Source organism: Balaenoptera acutorostrata, chromosome 2 (genome assembly GCF_949987535.1).
Source record: "Balaenoptera acutorostrata chromosome 2, mBalAcu1.1, whole genome shotgun sequence".
In the NCBI taxonomy this organism is placed as follows: domain Eukaryota; kingdom Metazoa; phylum Chordata; class Mammalia; order Artiodactyla; family Balaenopteridae; genus Balaenoptera; species Balaenoptera acutorostrata.
The window spans coordinates 179,965,083-179,983,714 of NC_080065.1; the positions used below are offsets into that span (position 1 = coordinate 179,965,083).

An 18,632-nucleotide genomic window follows, 5' to 3' on the forward strand; every position below is an offset into this window, starting at 1 on the left:
ATTTAGTCTGGGATAAAGTAAAGGAGTGATTATGTTGGTGGCAAGAACAGGGCTTTTCAGAGAGAATGAAGGAGGTACAGATGTAAGATTGATCACATTAAAGAAAAACCCTGTGGTCTTGAATTTGAATTGGGAGTATCATGATATATTTTATCTTTATAAAAAGCAAACATTTCCTACCTCTGTCCACTGAAAAAAAGTCTGAAACAAAGACCAACCTTCTTGTAATAAGCACCCCATAAGCCCAGATCGTGGTCTCTAAATACCATTTCCAATTGAAAGAAGCCAGGAACACTGAGGAAAAATCTGATTCTGAGTCAGGGGCAGGAAATGTACAGACAAAAATAGCACATCTTGATATACCAGAAAGGGAGTTATCAAAGACATTACCTGGTAAGATAATGTCAATGGGAGCCAATTAGAAGCTTCCATTGGCCACAAACTGGACAATTTGATCCTCAATAAGGATAATGATTGCAGATCAAAATGCATCAAATGTTCAACTTTGTGCATTTGGGTTTTTAATTTTTTATCTTAAAATAATGTCAAATTTACATAAAAGTTGCAGAAAGAATGCACAGAGCTCCCATAAACACTTTGCCCAGATTCCCCAATTGTTAACATTTCTGAATCCTTTGAGTATAAGATACACACATGGTGTCTCATTAACCCTTAATTCTTCAGTGTTTCTTTCTTTCTTTGAGGCACGCGGGCTTCTCTCTAGTTGTGGTAAGTGGGCTCAGTAGTTGAGGTGCACGGGCTTAGCTGCCCCGAGGCATGTGGGATCTTAGTTCCCTCACCAGTGATCAAACCCACATCCCCTGCATTGGAAGACCGATTCTTAATCACTGGACCACCAGTGAAGTCTCTAGTGTTTCTTTCTTTTTTTTTTTTTTTAACTGATTGGTTTTCTTAATTTTTTAAAATAAATAAATTAATTAATTTTTATTTTTGGCTGCGTTGTGTCTTCACTGCTGCACGTGGGCTTTCTCTAGATGCGGCGAGCAGGAGCTACTCTTCGTTGCAGTGCGCCAGCTTCTCATTGCAGTGGCTTCTCTTGTTGCAGAGCGCAGGCTCTCGGGCGCATGGGCTTCAGTAGTTGTGGCACGTGGGCTCAGAAGTTGTGGCTCACAGACTCTAGAGCGCAGGCTCAGTAGTTGTGGCGTACAGGCTTAGTTGCTCCACGACATGGGGGAATCTTCCCAGACCAGGGCTCGAACCCGTGTCCTCTGCATTGGCAGGCAGATTCTTAGCCACTGCGCCACCAGAGAAGTCCCAGTTTATTTTTAAGTAAAGCACATTCTTCCATATAATCACAGTATGATCTTCAAAATCAGGAAATTAATATGGATCCAATATCACCCGGTAATTCCCAAATCCCATTCAGAGTTTCAGTAAAGTTCTTTAAAGCTCCAGCATCCGTCCCAGGATCACATGTTGTATTTTGCTGTCTAATTCAGTCTCCTGCAGTCTGGAACAATTCCTCATTCTTTCCTTGTCTTTTATGACCTTGATATTTTTGGAGATTACTGGCTGGCTAGTTATTTTGTAGAAAGCCTCTCAATTTGCTTTTCTTTAATATTTCCTCATGACTTATGCATTTAGGACAGAAACACAGAAGTGATGTTATGTTCTCAGAGCATGTATCAGGAGGCAAAGAATGTTGATTTCTTCCACTACTTATAACCTACCCTAATTATAATAACCTGATTGTGTTAAAACGGTGTCTTCCAGGAACTTCCCCTGCGGTCCAGTGGTTAAGACTTCCCCTTCCAATGCAGGGGGTGCGGGTTCCATCCCTGGCCGGGGAGCTAAGATCTCACATGCCTTGGGGCCAAAAAGCCAAAACATAAAACAGAAGCAATATTGTAACAAATTCAATAAAGGCTTTAAAAATGGTCCACATCAAAAATATATATAGGGCTTCCCTGGTGGCGCAGTGGTTGAGAGTCTGCCTGCCAACGCAGGGGACACGGGTTCGAGCCCTGGTCTGGGAAGATCCCACATGCCGCGGAGCGACTGGGCCCGTGAGCCACAACTACTGAGCCTGCGCGTCTGGAGCCTGTGCTCCACAACAAGAGAGGCCGCCATAGTGAGAGGCCCGCGCACTGCGATGAAGAGTGGACCCCGCTTGCCGCAACTAGAGAAAGCCCTCGCACAGAAACGAAGACCCAACACAGCCAAAAATAAATAAATAAATAAATAAATAAATTAAATAAAGGAATTCCTTTAAAATAAAAAGGGGGGAGAATGTATAAGCTAAACGAGACCAAAGAGAAGCATCAACCCAGAGGACTATGATTCAAATAAATCATTAACAAATTATAAGACAATCAGGAAATGTGAACACTGGCTAGCTATTTGACGATATTAAGGAATTGCTGCTCATTTCTTTAGGCAGCATGATAGTATTGAGGTTATTATGTTTAAAAGAAGTCTTTGTATTTTAGAGATACATACTGAAATATTTATAGCTGGAGTGTCTGGGATTTGCAAACAGGAGGGGAATAGTGTGAAATTAGATGGGCTGAAGTTGGGTGATGGGCCTATGGGAGTTCATTACTAGACTATTCTGTCCACTTTTATGTGTTTGAATTTTTCCATAAAAATTTTTGTATGCTTCTTCCTAGTCTTTTATCTGGGCATCTTCTCGATTTATTAGGGCTTTCTGGCTCATGGTAGGCACTCAATAAACATTGGGTAAGGCCTCATAGCTTAGTGGTTACAAACCCAGCTCTGGAATTGAAACCTGCTTGCTTCTTACTAATTGTGGGACCCTTCCTGCGTGAGTCACTCACTTCTGTTCCCTTAAATCTCTAAATCGGGGCTAGTAAATTATGCCTACCTCCTAGGGCTGTTGTAAATAGTAAATAAATTATGACTTGTAAGAGGTTTTTTTGAATTAATTAATTAATTTTTGGCTGTGTTGGGTCTCCGTTGCTGCCCGCGGGCTTTCTCTAGTTGCAGCGAGTGGGGGTTACTCTCTGTTGTGGCTCACGGGCCCCTCATTGCAGTGGCTTCTCTTGCTGTGGAGCACGGGCTCTAGGCGCGTGGGCTTCAGTAGTTGTGGCTCACGGGCTCTAGAGCACAGGCTCAGTAGTTGTGGTGCACGGGCTTAGTTGCTTCGCGGCATGTGGGATCTTCCTGGACCAGGGATCGAACCCGTGCCCCCTGCATTGGCAGGCAGATTCTTAACCACTGCGCCACCAGGGAAGTCCAAAACTTATTTTTGTGTGTATGTGTGTAATCATGTTCTTATCTTTTATGTATCATAATTTATTTAGGTTAACACAGTTCCTCAAAAAATTAAACACAGAAGTACCATGTGATTCAGTAATTTCACTTCTGGGTATGGACCCAAAAGAAATAAAATCAGGAACTCAAACATATTTGCATACTCGTTCATAGCAGCGTGATTCACGATAACCAAAAGATGGAAGCAACCCAAGTGCCCATCAACAGATGAATGGATACACAAGAAATGGAATATCTATACAATGGAATATTATTCAGCCTTAAAACGGAAGGAGAGTCTGACATCTGCTACAACATGGATGATCCTTGAGGACATGATGTTCAGTGAATGAAGTCAGTCACGAGAGGACAAATATTGTCTGAATTCACTTATAGGAAGTCGCTAGAAGAGTCAGTTTCATAGAGACAGAAAGTTAAATGGTGGCTGACAGGGGCTGGAGGAGGGAGGATGCGGAGTTAGTGTTTAATGGGGACAGAGTTTCAGTTTTGCAAGATGAAGAGTTCTGGAGATGGATGGTGCTGATGCTTGTACAACAATATGATACTTAACGTCACTGAACTGTACACTTAAATAGTTAAGATGGTAAGTTTTTTTTTTAAGATGGTTAAGTTTTATGTTATGTATATTTTATGGTAATTAAGTTTATTTTACCATTAAAAAAAAGACTTAAGAACAGTGCCTGGGGCTTCTCTGGTGGTGCAGTGGTTAAGAATCCGCCTGCCAATGCAGGGGACACATGCCGCGGAGCAACTAAGCCCGTGCGCCACAACTACTGAAGCTCGTGCGCCTAGAGCCCGTGCTCCGCAACGAGAAGCCATCGCGATGAGAAGCCCCCACTCACCGCAACAAGAGAAAGCCTGCGTGCAGCAGTGAAGACCCAACGCAGCCAAAAATAAATAAAATAAATAAATTTATATTAAAAAAAAAAAAGAACAGTGCCTGGCACAGAGAGAACATGCTGTGCTTTGTAAATCACTGAACGTAGAGTAATTGAAATAACATCGCTGTACTGTGACCCCCCAAGGGCACAGGGTCACATCATTCTTGTTCTCAGGTATGTGCCCCAGGGCTGGCCAATCACAGAGGCTCCAGAAAGATTTTTTTTTTTTTTTTTGGGCCACGCTGTGGGGCATCCGGGATCTTAGTTCCCCCCACCAGGGATGGAACCCGTGCCCCCTGCAGTTGAAGCGCAGAGTCCTAACCACCGGACTACCAGGGAAGTCCCAGATTTCATCTTCTGACTGATTGAAACCCTTCAGGGTGCCTCACCACTTTTCCTGGCCCTCCCGACCCCTCCTTCCACCATCCGCCCTCTCCACGCCCTGCCCCGTCCAAACCCAGGGGAGTCAGCGCCCCCAAGGGCTGTTATGAACGGCCCCCACCAGACCCCCAGCTCTCCCACCAACGGCCTTGGCCCAGGATACCCCTTTGGCCTGGACCACGCACCCTGACTTACTCCACCGCCCCTGTCGGAACAGCCCCTGTGGCTCTGAGCTCCTCGGGAGAGGTGTGTCTGGGCTCGCCCATCCCTCCAGGCAGGGCAGCCAGAGCCTGGAAGGCGTGCATCCCCCTCTCTGGTGACTCTCCTAGGGGTCAAGGGCACAAGTTGCTTTAGCCAGAGGCTGGAGCTTCTAGAACAGCTGCCGGCACTCAGGGAGAGGAAGCACACTGTTGGGTCATGTGATCAGGGCAGGGTAGGGTGGAGGACCCATATAGGCCTTGGGGGGATGGCTATATGCCTCCTCTGCAGTGGCAAGTGGCCCTCAAGCCAGCCCTGCCAACCGGACCAGCGGGAGAAGCTGGGTCCTGAGGAGAGGCAGAGCAACAGTTGCCCCCCCCGCCCCCGCCTGCGCGCTTCTCCTCTGTCACCAGTGTCCCCCCCGTGGGCCCTCCTCAAAGGTCAGTCTGGGATGGAGGGAGCTGGGGTGGGACTGGCATCGCCAACCTCCCTGGGCAAGGTGACAGGTGAGGTGGTGGCTAGGTGGGTGGGCAGTTGATGAAAGCAGTGAACCCCAACTCAGGGGCTGAGAACACGGAGCAGCGGGCACAGCCCACCCCTTCCCAAGGGGCACCCTCCGGTCTTAGGGCTGCTGTCCTAGGGCCAGGGAGTTTAACTGCCCACCCCCTCGCCTTCCCTTCCTCCCTGCCACACGGGCAGCAAGAAGCAGGTCCACCCCACCACACCCTCACCCACCCCAGGCCCCCCGTGTTCAGCTCAGGGTGCTCCGCGTTGTCCTGGGCGGGGGGCTGGGGTTGAGCCAGGGCGGTTGGAGCTTGCAGCGAGGGACCCTGGCTCAGGAGCGCCGCCTGGTGGAGAGAAAGAAGACAAAGGCGCAGCGGCAGGTTTCTGTACAGGAAGTTGGATTATACATTTTAGTAACCGGGCGAGAGAAACGAGGCATCGGGGCAACAGTGCAGGGGCCACAGGAAGAATAAGAGGTCGAGAGCTAGGGTTTGGCATAAATCTTACAAAGTGTATAAAGAATCTGTGTTTCTCTACAATAACAAAAAAAACAAAGGCTACAAGAGCGGTTGTATATACAAAACACGGAGATATTGCTTCACTTGCAAACAGGTTCCTGACCAGACAGGGAGACAAGACAGAGAGAAGGGCACAGGGAGGGGGTGGTGGGTGGAGAGCGCGCCGCGTGCAAAAAGGAGGGTGAGGTGGGGAGAGGGTCTTCTCCCAGCATACATCTACAGGCAGGAGCTGGAATCCCGCACGCACGGGAGAGGTCGAAGGCATGTGCGCTGCTGGCTGTGCGCGGGGGAGCGGGATGCCGAGAGCCAAGAGTGTCCGTCTGCCCGGCCCCTGGCGCCTTGCTCTTCGGGCTTCAGCCTGGAATGGGGTTCTGGGTGGGGACCGGGGGCCAGCTGGGCCAGCTGGCCAGAGAGGGAGGGCGGCGATTGCTCCCCGGTGGCTACTGTGGAAAACTGGAGAAGGCTGCTCGGCATGCCCATCCTCTTGGCCTCTGGCCAGCCCGGTCCATTCTGCCACCCTCCCCGCCCCGCTGAGATGCCCACTGGGACCCAAGGAGAGCAAGTGCAGCAGCCGGGGCTTCTAGCTTTCCTTGGGCGGGACAGGAGATGCCGCTCAACTCCTGTTCTTCGGAGCTCGATGGGAGGGCAGGAGCCAGTCACAGAGGGGCGGAGGGGGTGGGCAGGGAGGACAGGGCAGTGAGGGGTGGGCGGAGGACGAGGACGTGCACGCACGCTGAGACCAGGCGCGGGGCGGTCACAGGTTCTGGCAGCACTGCAGCTTGTTGGGTTTCTGTCCGTCGGTGGTGGGTGGCACGCTGATGTCCACCACGTTGTTTCCGGGGGACTCGTCGTGCGCTGCGCGGTCCGCGATCTGCTTCTGTGACACGATGCGGTAGATCTCTGCGGTGGGCAGGGGCGGGGAGAACGACACAGGGTGAATGCGCTGTGTGCCCCCAATCTCGGTTACCTCCCCCTCCCACAGGACTCATCTGGATGTCACCTCCTCACGGTAGCGCCCTGGATGCTGAGTTGGAACCCCTTCCAAAGGCTCCCACTGTGCCCTGTGCACCCCCATCACGTCAGGGGGAGCCATGCCATGGGCTGGGCTCCTGGAGGCTCCCTGCCCATCCCCAGTGCTGGCTGTGTACTCAGCAAGGGAAGGACCCATATCTGTTTGCAGATGTTAATTCCCAGCCCAGGCCTCTCATTCTTTAAGATCAGAGGCCCTCCTCCCTCAGGAGAAACTCCCAGAAGCCCAGGGGCTCTGGGACCCTGAGGCCACCTGCCTCCCCAGCTGACCCTGTGGGCTATTCTCTAGTGAAGCCATGGCAGGGCCCGTCTACGGAAGCTGGGCTGAGAGGGTCTCTGTGCCCTGAGTGCCAGCAAGGGTGGGATCTGGCCTCACGCTGCGGAAGGTGCCCTGTCTGTCCTCGTGTCCAGACTGAACAGCAGTTTTAAGGAAGGAAGGTTCAGGGGCTGCGTTCTGGAGCACGTGACCCGTGTGGCTGGTGCCCTTCCCACGCCCACCCTCTGTGATCCCACCTGGGCCCTGTGACCACCTGTGAGAATGTTCTTGAAAGCTTCCTCTACGTTGGTGGAATCCAAGGCTGAGGTCTCAATGAAGGACAAGTTGTTCTTTTCTGAAAGAGAGAATATTTGCCCAGGTGAGTCCGCTGGTGGAGGGGGGGGAGGGTGGTCCCCTATACCCTCCTCTTGGGGACCTTGGCTGCCTGTCCGCTCACCTGGCCCAGGAAATGAAGGGCTGGGACCGAAGGGGTAGGACTGAGATGCCCACCCGGCAGCCATGGGCACGGCCAGGGAAGATGCACCTGGTGCAGGGGAGCTGCCTGCATTCCAGATGCTTCTCGGATGCTTCAGTCAGAGTCTCGTTCTCAGGAGTGTGGCACCTAGAAGCCCTGGCCAGAGCAGATGGCCCGGAGCGACACCTAGCAGCCCTCTGGCCATGCCCTCCGGCCTGGCGTGCGCTCACCTGCGAAGGCGCGGGCCTCATCCGTGGGCACGGCCCGCAGGTGGCGCAGGTCGCTCTTGTTGCCCACCAGCATGATGACGATGTTGCTGTCGGCGTGGTCCCGCAGCTCCTTCAGCCAGCGCTCCACGTTCTCGTAAGTCAGGTGCTTGGCGATGTCATACACCAGCAACGCGCCCACTGCACCACGGTAGTACCTGCAGGGACGGGGGCAGGGCCCAGGCGTGAGCCGAGCCAGCGTCCCTGGGGGCCCCCCAGGCTCTGTGGGCAGTGGCTCCTTGGCCCGAGGGGTGGCCATCAGGGCCTTGAGGGAGGGGTGCGTGTCCTCAGGCCCCGGCTCCACTCCCCAGATTCAGCTCAGGAATGGGGAGGCCTAAGGAGGGAGTCTGGGATCTGGGGTCAGAAGACACCCACGGGGTCAGCCACCAAAAGGGGAGGAGGAAGACAGTGACTATGCAGGGAAAGGGCAGAAGCTCTAATGCCTGCCGTGGCCCTGCCCGCCCAGAGCACCAAGGAGACGGATGGACACACATCCACTCCAAGGGATCAAGGAGCCGAGAAGGTGACCAGGCCTCGGTGGAGGGATTCCAGAAGACAGCAAGTGACTGACAGGGAATGGCCAGGAGTTGGGAGGGTCAGGGAAGAGGCAGTCGAGGGGGTCCTGATGGTGGGGTGGCCACAGGAGGGCCAGGGGGGCCAGGGCTGCACCTGGAAAAGGAAGGCTGGGAACATGGCTGGGCAGGGCGGGCCGAGCAGGCAGGCTGGGGAGTGGGCAGAGCCTGATAACAGCCCTCACCCGGAGACACTGCAGTGCCTCAATGGGACGCCAGGGGTCAGAGGGGCTGTGGGACATGCCCACCTGGGGTCACAGCCTGACCAAGCCTGGGCACTGGCCTTTCAGAGGGTCCCACAGCTCCTGGGGGTGTCTTGTCCCTCCACCCTGCGCCCCCTGCTCTCGGGTCTGTGCTCTCCCCTTCCCCCACACCCCCCAGCCCAACTCCTACCCATCTCTTGGGGCCCACGGCCTCCCCGGCCCCGCCACTCACGCCGAGGTGATGGCGCGGTAGCGCTCCTGGCCGGCGGTGTCCCAGATCTGCGCCTTGATGGTCTTGCCGTCCACCTGGATGCTGCGGGTGGCGAACTCCACGCCGATGGTGCTCTTGCTCTCCAGGTTGAACTCGTTGCGGGTGAAGCGCGACAGCAGGTTGCTCTTCCCCACGCCCGAGTCCCCGATGAGCACCACTTTGGGCGTGGGGAGAGATACGAGTGAGCCTCCCTGGGTCAGAGGGGGGCAGTGGTCCCGAGCCAAGACCCCACATGCTGCCCACGTCCACCCACAGAACCTTCACAGGGGCGCCCCGGGTGCTGCAGACACGCGACAGCCAGGGACGGGGCAGAGTCGGAGCTGTCCTGGGGCCCCTGGCCCGAGGCACCACGTTTCCTGGTACAGGAGCGAATAGGGTCCTTCAGAGAAGGGCTGCCCCTGCTCTGATGGGACACAGGGATCCGGGCATCCCGGCAGAAGGCAGCTTGGGGATCCATCAACTCCCAAACCTCCACGGCGGCCTAGTGACCTGGGCAGCCAGGCATGCCTGAGAAAGCCCCAGGGCTGGGTGACCTTGGGCAAGTCACTTAACGTCTCTGGGCTGCCTTTTCCACGGGTGTGAAAAGGGAGACAGTAACAAGAGCCACCTCGGGGAGGGGGACACGGGAATGCCTGGGATCAGAACTCAGCCAGCATCTCCTTTGCTAAGATGGGGTGGGGGTGGGGGGGTCAGATCATCCTGCAGGGAGGTGGGAACAAGGGCCCTCCTGAGCAGCGCAGGGCAGAGCAGGGCAGGCATAGGCGGGTCTTTCCCTCCATCCCTCCCTTTATTGAGCTTCCTGCCCCCACCTGTAGAAGCCCTGCCTCTAGGGGCCCAGCCACTCCAAGCTCTAGGCTGGAGGGTCCTGGAGGGGCCTGGGCCTGAAGGGCTGTGCTCAGACCCAGGACACAGTGGGGACTCGTGTCAGTGTGTGCATAGGTGTGTGTGCGGCGCAGAAGAAACAGTCTTTCTTTCCGGACGCCCCAGCTGGAAACCACAGGGACCCCCAAGTGTGGGCCTTAGGCTCTGGCCCCCTAGGGTGGCTCTGGCTCGTGGGGAGCCATGGGGGCTGCAGACTTGGTCACTCAAGGCCCCGATGAAAAGTTTTTCCTTGATGAGAACTTCTATGTGTACGTGTTCAGATTCCTTGCTGCTTCTTACCACTTTCACTGCTCCCCGACCCCAGGCCATCATCACTCCCGTCACTCCCGTCACTCCCGGTTGCTGTGACAGCCCCCTCCCTGGTGCCCGCCCCTACAGTTACTCTCAGCTTCAGCCAACAGGCTGTTTTCCCCTTGGCCGCCAGAGGGTGCCTGTGAGCACCCTGCGTGGGTCCCATCCCTCCTCTGCCTACAGCCCTCCAGGGCTCCCACCTCCAAAGTCCTCCCGGCAGCCCACAGGGCCGTGCATGACCTGCCCCGTCCCCTCCCTGCCCTCACCTCCTCCCTCTCTCTCCCTTGGTCACTCTGCTCCAGACACACGGGCCTCCCTGCAACGCTACCCTTTGCCTGGAGTGTTCTTCCCTAGGTACCCACCAGGCTCCTGCCCTCATCTCCTCTGTGTGGCCCCTCGGATGGCAGCCATCCTCTTCAAACCCCACTCCCAGGACTTCCCTGGCGGTCCAGTAGTTAAGACTCCGCGCTTCCACTGCAGGGGGCCCAGGTTTGATCCCTGGTTGGGGAACTAGATCCCGCATGCTGCAACTACGAGCCGGCATGCCACAACTAAAGATCCCGCACGCCGCAACTAAGACCCGGCACAGCCAAATAAATAAATAAATAAATAATTTTTAAAACCCCCCAAAAACCCACTCCCCCCAACACTCCCCATTCCCCTCCCCTACGTTTCCCCCATAGCTCTCCCCACCCTCTCACACTTGACAGGTTTCCCTTATAGATTTTTTTTTGTCATTCTGCCTCAAAGGCAGCCATCTCAGACAGTCTGGTTCCCTGCTGTATCCCCAGGACCTGGTGCACTGCCCGGCGCATGGGACGCACCTGATCAATGCCTGTCGAATGAACAAACGCCAAAGTGGCTGGCGGAGCTTCCCAGGCCCACCTCCCCCCTCACTGGAAGATGCCCAGGTCACCATCCTTGGGCCACAAGTAAGGAGGGGGCGGGCCAGGCAGCCCCCAGGACCCAGCACCCTCTCTGGACAGGCTGCTTTGGAGCCAAGAACGACAAGAACAGGAAGAACGTTCCGTGCTGAGAAAGCTCTGGATGTGCCATCACCTCACACATGACCCATTTCACAGATGAGAAACTGAGGTGCAGACAGGGGAATGACCAGCTTAAGGCACGTGGTCACCAAGGGTAGAGCTGGGGTCTGAGCCCGTGCATAACTGCAGGCTCGCTCCCACCCCCCAACCAAGCTCAGCAAGCAGCAACTTGCCCAGGGCCACCCAGCTGGAGAGTGGTCCAGCAGGATGTGAACCCAGGTTTTCTGGATCCAGGGCTGAGCGCAGGGGTCTGGGTTCAGCTTCCTCCTCTCCCACCATCTGGGGTATCCTGAACCCCTAGAGTAGCTAGCAAACTCCTATTTGTCCTTCAAAATCCGTGGGTTCAGGCTTCTCCTCTTCTCCCAAACCACCACGTGGCCTAGCACACAACACCTGTGATGAGTGTCGGGGTCCTCCCCTGACACTGGGGGCACCCAGCATAAGAATGCCAAGTTGACTTCAGAGAAAGGTGGAAAGAGGTGAATGGACATGGGCCTGGGGCTGAGGGCCAAGGGCGCCCAGCCATGCCAGTGGGGCCATGACTGGACTGACCGTAGGGCCCACTGTCCATGCCCTCACCCCGTCACCTCCTGCCCACGGCGGCTACAGGAACCCGGCCAAAGCCAGGGAGGTCTGCACGTAGTTCTCACATCCTCAGGAACAGAACAGGAAATGAGGAGGAGGGTCCTTTTGGGCCCTTGCCTGTATCCTCCCCACCCTCTCACTCCCTTCCCAGCCCTGTCCAGCTGTCCAGCCTCGGGGTCTCCTTTGCCACATTGGGGTTCTGCCCTGGCCCAGCCAACCATCTCCTCTGCCCCTCAGGCCAGGCCCAGCCCTAAAGGCTTTGTTACGGAGTTCTCAGGGCCACCCCAGGAACAGATGTTCACATTATCGTGTACAGTTGGAGACACTCAATACAGAGTGACCAAGTTCCCTGGCCCAAGGTCACCCAGTGAGAACAGTGGGGGCCAGAGCAGAACAAGGGCCACCAGCTGCTGCCCGGACAAATGGCGGGAAGGCGGGGCTGCCCCCGCGGTCCCTGGCACGCGGTGCCCAATGCAGAAGTGGCCGGCAGGGCAGCGGCCGGGCTGGTCCCGTGTGCAGGCTGGGAATGAGAATGGCATTGTCCAAGATACAAGTCATCTGTTGTCTCAGGGAAAGAAAGGGCCCTTGAGGACACAGCCCCCAGCATTTCCACAGGAGTTGGTGGCATCGCTGGCCAGGACACGGTCCCCCTGGGCACACCCCTTGGCTGGCAGAGCAGGCAAGCCCAGTTTGCACGAACAAAGAGCTGGCACCTCTTGGAAGCCCCTGGTCCTCTGGCCCACCCCACGACAGTGTGGCGCATCTGGGGCCCCCATTCTGACACTCAGGTCACCGAGAGGCCATTGGGGGCGCTCGGCTCCCCGACTCCAGGCAGAGCAGGGCTCCACCCCTCCCCCAGGAAGCAGGCCCGGCAGATCCCAGGCCCCAGGGACTGGCCGGGGGAGGAAGAGCCAGAGCTATTCCCCGGGGGGAATCAGACAGCAGAGGACAGGTGCCCGACACCGGGGCACAGGCAGGGCCACCATTCATAATGGGGGGAGCTGGTGTGCTCGGGTCCCAGACCAGCCGGCCAGGTGCGAGGCCTGCTCAGGCTGGAGAGCCAGGAGGCTGCCTCGGGAGCACCTGGTGAGCACTGGGGCCGGCCTGTTCCCTGGGAGTGAGTGGCGGGAGCTCTGGGAAGGCCCTGGTGGCCCTTGGGGACCTAGCTGCTCGCACTGTGGCCCCTGCCGCCCAGTCCCTCAGAGAAGAGTTTGGGGCGCCCCCGGGGATTGATCGGCAGGCTGGGAAAATGGCCCTTCGCTGAAAAGGATAAAATGTTAGCAGGATAAATGTGAGGATCTATAATTAGGTACAAATAAACAACCTCACTCCTGGGGTTGGGGGGGGATGAGCAGGGAGGAAAACAAGCCGCATGGGGGCTGGGTGGGGGGGGTGGAACACCCAGGGGGATCTGCTGGCCTCCGCCGGGAGGTCAGGAGAGCCAACCTGTGACGTGGCTGCCAAAAAAAGCAAGTCAGTGGTGGGAAGGCTGGAGAGGGGGGCCAGCCAGGGTCCCACGTGAGAGGTGTGGGCCCTCTGTGCCCAGGGCAGGGCCAGGGGAAGGTGACTGAAGCCTGAGGGAGGCTGGGCACGGGATGGGGGATGAGAGGATCACAGCCCCCCTCCACTCCTGAAGGACTCCCCGCGCCAGGCGGCAGGGCTGGGGAGATGTGCGGTCAGAGTACTGGTCCTTGTCAACCCTTCTGGCACAGCTGTGTCCTGGACACCTCTCTACTGCCTAGGCCTGACCCTCTGCAGGCCACGCGGTCTCAGGAGTGTCTGTGGGGTGCAGTGTATTCACGTTTCAGTCTACCTGCCATGTTTATGGCCAGTGATGCCATGGTGGTGGCTTGCCTGCCTGCTGGCTTCCTTCCTTCCTTCTATGAGTCAGAAAGAATTTCCTTTTCCTATTTAAGTGAGACAAAAACTGAGTGGATTTAAAAACAAATATTAGGGGACTTCCCTGGTGGCGCAGTGGTTAAGAATCCGCCTGCCAATGCAGGGGACACAGGTTCGAGCCCTGGTCTGGGAAGATCCCACATGCCGCGGAGCAACTAAGCCCGTGCGTCACAACTACTGAGCCCATGTGCCACAACTACTGAAGCCCACACGCCTAGAGCCTGTGCTCCACAACAAGAGAAGCCACTGCAATGAGAAGCACGCGCACTGTATCGAAGAGTAGCCCCCGCTCGCCGCAACTAGAGAAAGTCCGCACGTGCACAGCAACAAAGACGCAACACAGACAAAAATAAAAAATAAATTTATAAAAACAAACAAACAAATATTAAAAGATAATAGAGGGTCCTCCAACAAGGCATTAAGTGTGAAGGTGAGGTCTCAGAGGACCAGTCTGGTAAATGCTGACCTTGTGAGTTACACTTTCTCTACTGACCTGGCTTGAGACAGTCAGCAGGGCACCTGCTCGACTCAGAAAAGGAGCCCAGTGGCAGAGGGCAGCGGGGCAGGCAGGCACCGCCCCACCCCCCCACCAGCTGTCGCAGTAGTGTTTCCAGGAAGAGGACTCCGGAGATGAATCCTGAGAAGCACACAGCCTGCTCCATTGCCCCTGACCCAATAACTGGACTTCTGGGAACATACTTCAAGGAAATAACCCAAAGGGCAAAAGATGACTCATGCAAACACTTGGAGCTGGGTTATTTACAACAGCAAGCCGCTGAAAATAACGAGTGGGGAATGACCACGGAAACACTGGGAGGAACGCCCCCTTCCCTTGTAGTAACACATCCAGGTGGGTCCCAGCCAGGACCTGGGGAGCAGCTGCCTCAGGGTGGGCTGGGTAGAGACAGGCACCAGCTGCAGCAGGACTGGCGTCCAGTCACCTGTCACCCGTCCCCAAGGCCCTGACAGAGCTTCCTCTGCCTCTAAAGTGAGACCCCAAGGTTCAGTCGGCACAAGGGCCTGGGCCCAATGCCTGCCGACCACACAGCCTCACTTGCCAGCAACGTATCAGCCTGCAGGCAGCTCCTCGAGCCCATGGTGCTGTGTGGCAACTCCGGACCTTTGCATGGGGACTCTCTGTGCCCAGAAACCTTTTACCACGTGGATATCCCAGGTAGGAAGCGCTCCATCCCATCTTCTACATTCCCAAGGTCCCCAGAACCCCAGACCCAACCAGGGATAATACCACAGACACACAGTGTCACACAGGCCACACTCCCAGGGATGGCCAAGCTCCCCCAACAAGGGAAAGATGTCTATGGCTGGCATGGGAAGCACACCCTCACGCAGCAGGCAGCATGGCAAAGGTGTCCTGTGTGTATCCAGGGGTTAGCTCTCAAAGGTGACCAGTGCCAGCCAGGGAGCCCAACACAGCAGCACAGGACCTAGCCAAAGCCTAGGTTGGCACAGAAGGCACTGGAAAGTCAGTGACCCCTAAGCTGCCTGACCTTCCTAGGCCTTACTTGAAGCTCCTAGAGCCCTCTGTTGCCCTGGCAGGGAAGATCCTCCAGCAGGTTGGAGGAGACCATCTGACAACACCAGTCCCAGATCTTGGCCACAAGCTACCCCAGATACACTCCTTAAGTGGTCTGGGTTCAAATCTTGCTTTAATACTTAAACTGTCCCTCCAGTTTCCAGGTCCATAAAGAGAGATGCTGGATAATATCGATCTCACAGGGTTGTGGTGAGGATTTCAATGAATTCATGTGTGTAAAGTGCTTAGAAAAGTGCAGGTGCTTAGACAGCGCTCTCAAAAGATCTAAGAGTTAAGACATAATTATTGCTGTTAACCACCAGGCCTGGGTTCAGCACACAGTCCCCCGCCACCACCGCAGGTGCCCCTCCACCCTCCACGCAATTCCAACTCTGCTCCCCAATCCAGGGTCCACCCCCCCACCCCCCGCCACACACGCACCTCAACCTCCATGTCCGCCCCTCCCTTCCCGGGCTCCGCCCCCAGATGCACTGCCACCAATCAAGACTGGCCCCTCCTACTCCACGAGAGCAACACCCCCACCCGCCCACCCTAGCCCACTTATTGGACACGCCCACCACATCCTAGCCCCGCCTCCAACGGACACGCCCCCATCACGAAGGGAGCTTTCCACCCAGCTCGGACCGCCAAATGCTCGGGCGGCCCCGTCCCCTCTGACTGCCCCGCCCCTAACGGCCTCTCCCACTGCCCCGGGCCCCACCCCCCTGGGCCCTGGCCCCGCCTCGGAGCATCCCGGGCCCCCAAGCCTCTCTGGACAGCCTGCCCCGCATGGCCGCGCATCCCGGCCCGAACTTGACCAAGCCCGGCCTGCACTGGCCATCCCGGCTGCCTGGCCTGCCAGGCCCCAAGCCTCGGGCTCCGGCATGGGCCCAGAGGCCTGGAGCGCAGCCTGGGTGCTTGCCCGGCGCCTCGCCGCCGCCCGCTCGCCCGTCTGTGCCCCACCAACCGCACCTTTGAATAGGTAGTCGTACTCGTCGTCCCGAGTCCCCATTGTCCTGGCGCTTCCGGCGGGATTGGCGACTTCGCAGCCCCACCACAAACACCCGACGGGGGCGGAGCCGGCGCCGCGCAGAGCGGCGGCCGGATGGCCAATCAGCGATGGGTGGCGTAGCGACCGGCACCCAGAGAAGCCAATAAGAGGCGGAAGCAGAGCCCCAGGGGTGGGCGCCGCCGGAGATCCACCTTCTTCTCCCTCGGTCTCCTGGAGAAAGGCGGAAGGAATGCGGACCTTTCTGAAGTGACGGCCTCGCCAGCCTATCACAGGCGAGCTCTGGAAGGCGGGGCGGAAAACTGGAACAATGAAACGGATTGACGGAGCGAGTAGCCAATGAGGGGTTTGATTCAGACAGTACCGGACCAGCAGAGGACCTGTCCGGGAGGGGAAATAGGGCTACGTCCAGGTAGTGTTACGCTATTTACCGTCCCGATGACGTCATAGGTCAATGCGCGCTGCTCTGCGGGCCGCCCACCCGCACCCCCACCCCCGCTGCCCCCAGAAATGACAGTTTCTGGGGGGACATCTGAGTGGGGACTTTTTTAGCTTAGAGGTCCTCTCTCCTCTCTGGGTTGCAGTTTTCTCCCTCTGTAAAACGGGAGAAACTCACCTATGGAATCTTTGGAGTATGACTAGATCGTTGACCTAAACACATACTAAATCAACCATCCACTGTCTGTCATTAAGTCTTTGTTTAACAAATATTTATAAATCCTTACAGGGTGTCAGACTGTCTCCCCTTCTCTGTCCCCTTATCCTGTTTTATTCCATCCCCCACCCCAAGGATTTATCCCTACTTGACATTAAAGTATGCATTTCTTTCTCGATCCTGTTAAAAAACAAACTTCTACTGAGTAAGTGTGAAGGTCTAATTGCCTTTATTAAAAGATTCATGAATCAAGCAGCATCTCATCTGTCAAGCAGAGAGACTCCCAGAGGTTGTACAAAATGGAAGACTTTTATAGAAAAGAAGATGAGACAAGAAGTCATGGACAATAGTAAAATGAAAGTTAATTCGGAGGAAAGTAAGCGTTCAGGTGAGGACAGCTTCTCATTGGCTAAGTTGTGGTGTTTCCATTGGCTGGGCTTGTTGCTGGGAGGGAAAAAAATCTCTTCTCCAGCTTTAGTAAAGTAATTGCAGTTACTGTTTGGGAGTGCAAGGTACATACATCTCTTCTGGTTGGGGTCTGTAATTGATGTCTTCCTGTTTGGGGTAACTGAGGATACTGCAACTAAGGAGCCCACATGCCACGACTAAGGAGCCTGCCTGCCTGCCGCAACTAAGACCCGGCACAACCAAATAAATAAATAAATATATATTTTTTAAATTGGGGGGGCTTCCCTGGTGGCACAGTGGTTAAGAATCCGCCTGCCAATGCAGGGGACACAGGTTTGAGCCCTGGTCTGGGAAGATCCCACATGCCGCGGAGCAACTAAGCCCGTGCGCCACAACTACTGAGCCTGCGTTCTAGGGCCCACTAGCCACAACTACTGAGCCTGCATGCCACAGCTACTGAAGCCCACGCACCTAGATCCTGTGCTGTGCAACAAGAGAAGCCACACAATGAGAAGCCCGTGCACCACAACGAAGAGTAGCCCCCACTCGCCGCAACTAAAGAAAGCCAGTGCGCAGCAACGAAGACCCAACACAGCCAAAAATAAATAAATAAATAAATTTATTTTAAAAAAATTGAAGTATAGTTGATTTACAATGTGTTAGTTTCAGGTATACAGCAAAGTGATTCAGTGGCATATATATTCTTTTTCAGATTCTTTTCCATTATAGGTTATTACAAGATATTAAATATAGTTCCCTGTGCTATACAGTGGGCCCTTGTTGGCTATCTATTTTATTTATTTATATACTTTTTAAAATATTTATTTATTTATTTGACTACACCGGGTTTTAGTTGCGATGTGCAGGATCTTCTTTGAGGCATGTGGGCTTTTAGTTGCAGCATGTGGGATCTAGTTTCCTGACCAGGGATCGAACCTGGGCCCCCTGCATTGGGAGCGCAGAGTCTTAACCATTGGACCACCAGGGAAGTCCCTGGTTATCTATTTTATATATAGTAGTGCGTATATGTTAATACCAAACTCCTAATTTATCCCCCCCACCCCGAGAGTCTTTTAAAACATAAGTCAGGTTATCTCGCTCCCCTGTTTAAAAATTTTTTAGTCCTTCCTTAAGTGAGCATTTACTGAGCACCTACATTGGGCCAGGCAATGCTCTATGGGCTGGAGATGCAGAGTTGAAGGAGACCAAGTCCCAGCCCTTGCGGAGCTGACAGTCTAGTGGAACAGGCAGACAAGAAGCAAGTAAACAACAGCACGCACAAGAAATTTCAGAGTGCGGTGAGCCCAGGAATAAACTGGGCTATGTGACGGCGGATCTACTTAGTTAGGGAGGCAGGGAAGGCATCCCAGAGGAGGTGGCATTTGCACTGAGTCCGAGGGAGGGGGAGGAGGTGGTGGGAACAGCATTTTAGACAGGCAAAACAAACAAGTGAGAGAGAGCCCAATGGCTCTGAACAGCCAGGAGGCCACAGTGGCTGGAGAGTTGAGTCCAAG

General features: G+C 55.2%; 2 protein-coding genes across 9 annotated transcripts in view; both read right to left on the reverse strand.

Annotated features, from left to right (window-relative positions):
* The window catches only part of HNRNPM (heterogeneous nuclear ribonucleoprotein M), a 175,351-nt gene that overhangs the window by 57,999 nt on the left and 98,720 nt on the right, over positions 1 to 18,632 (reverse strand). The gene's annotated exons all lie outside the window — the stretch shown is intronic.
* RAB11B (RAB11B, member RAS oncogene family) lies at positions 5,597 to 16,166 on the reverse strand. Its single transcript, XM_007169037.2, has 5 exons — positions 16,019 to 16,166; positions 8,771 to 8,966; positions 7,728 to 7,921; positions 7,297 to 7,377; positions 5,597 to 6,637 (listed from the first exon to the last, which is right to left on the reverse strand). Exons 1-5 carry the CDS (start codon positions 16,056 to 16,058, stop codon positions 6,492 to 6,494), a joined length of 657 nt encoding a protein of 218 aa, XP_007169099.1. The 5' UTR covers positions 16,059 to 16,166; the 3' UTR covers positions 5,597 to 6,491.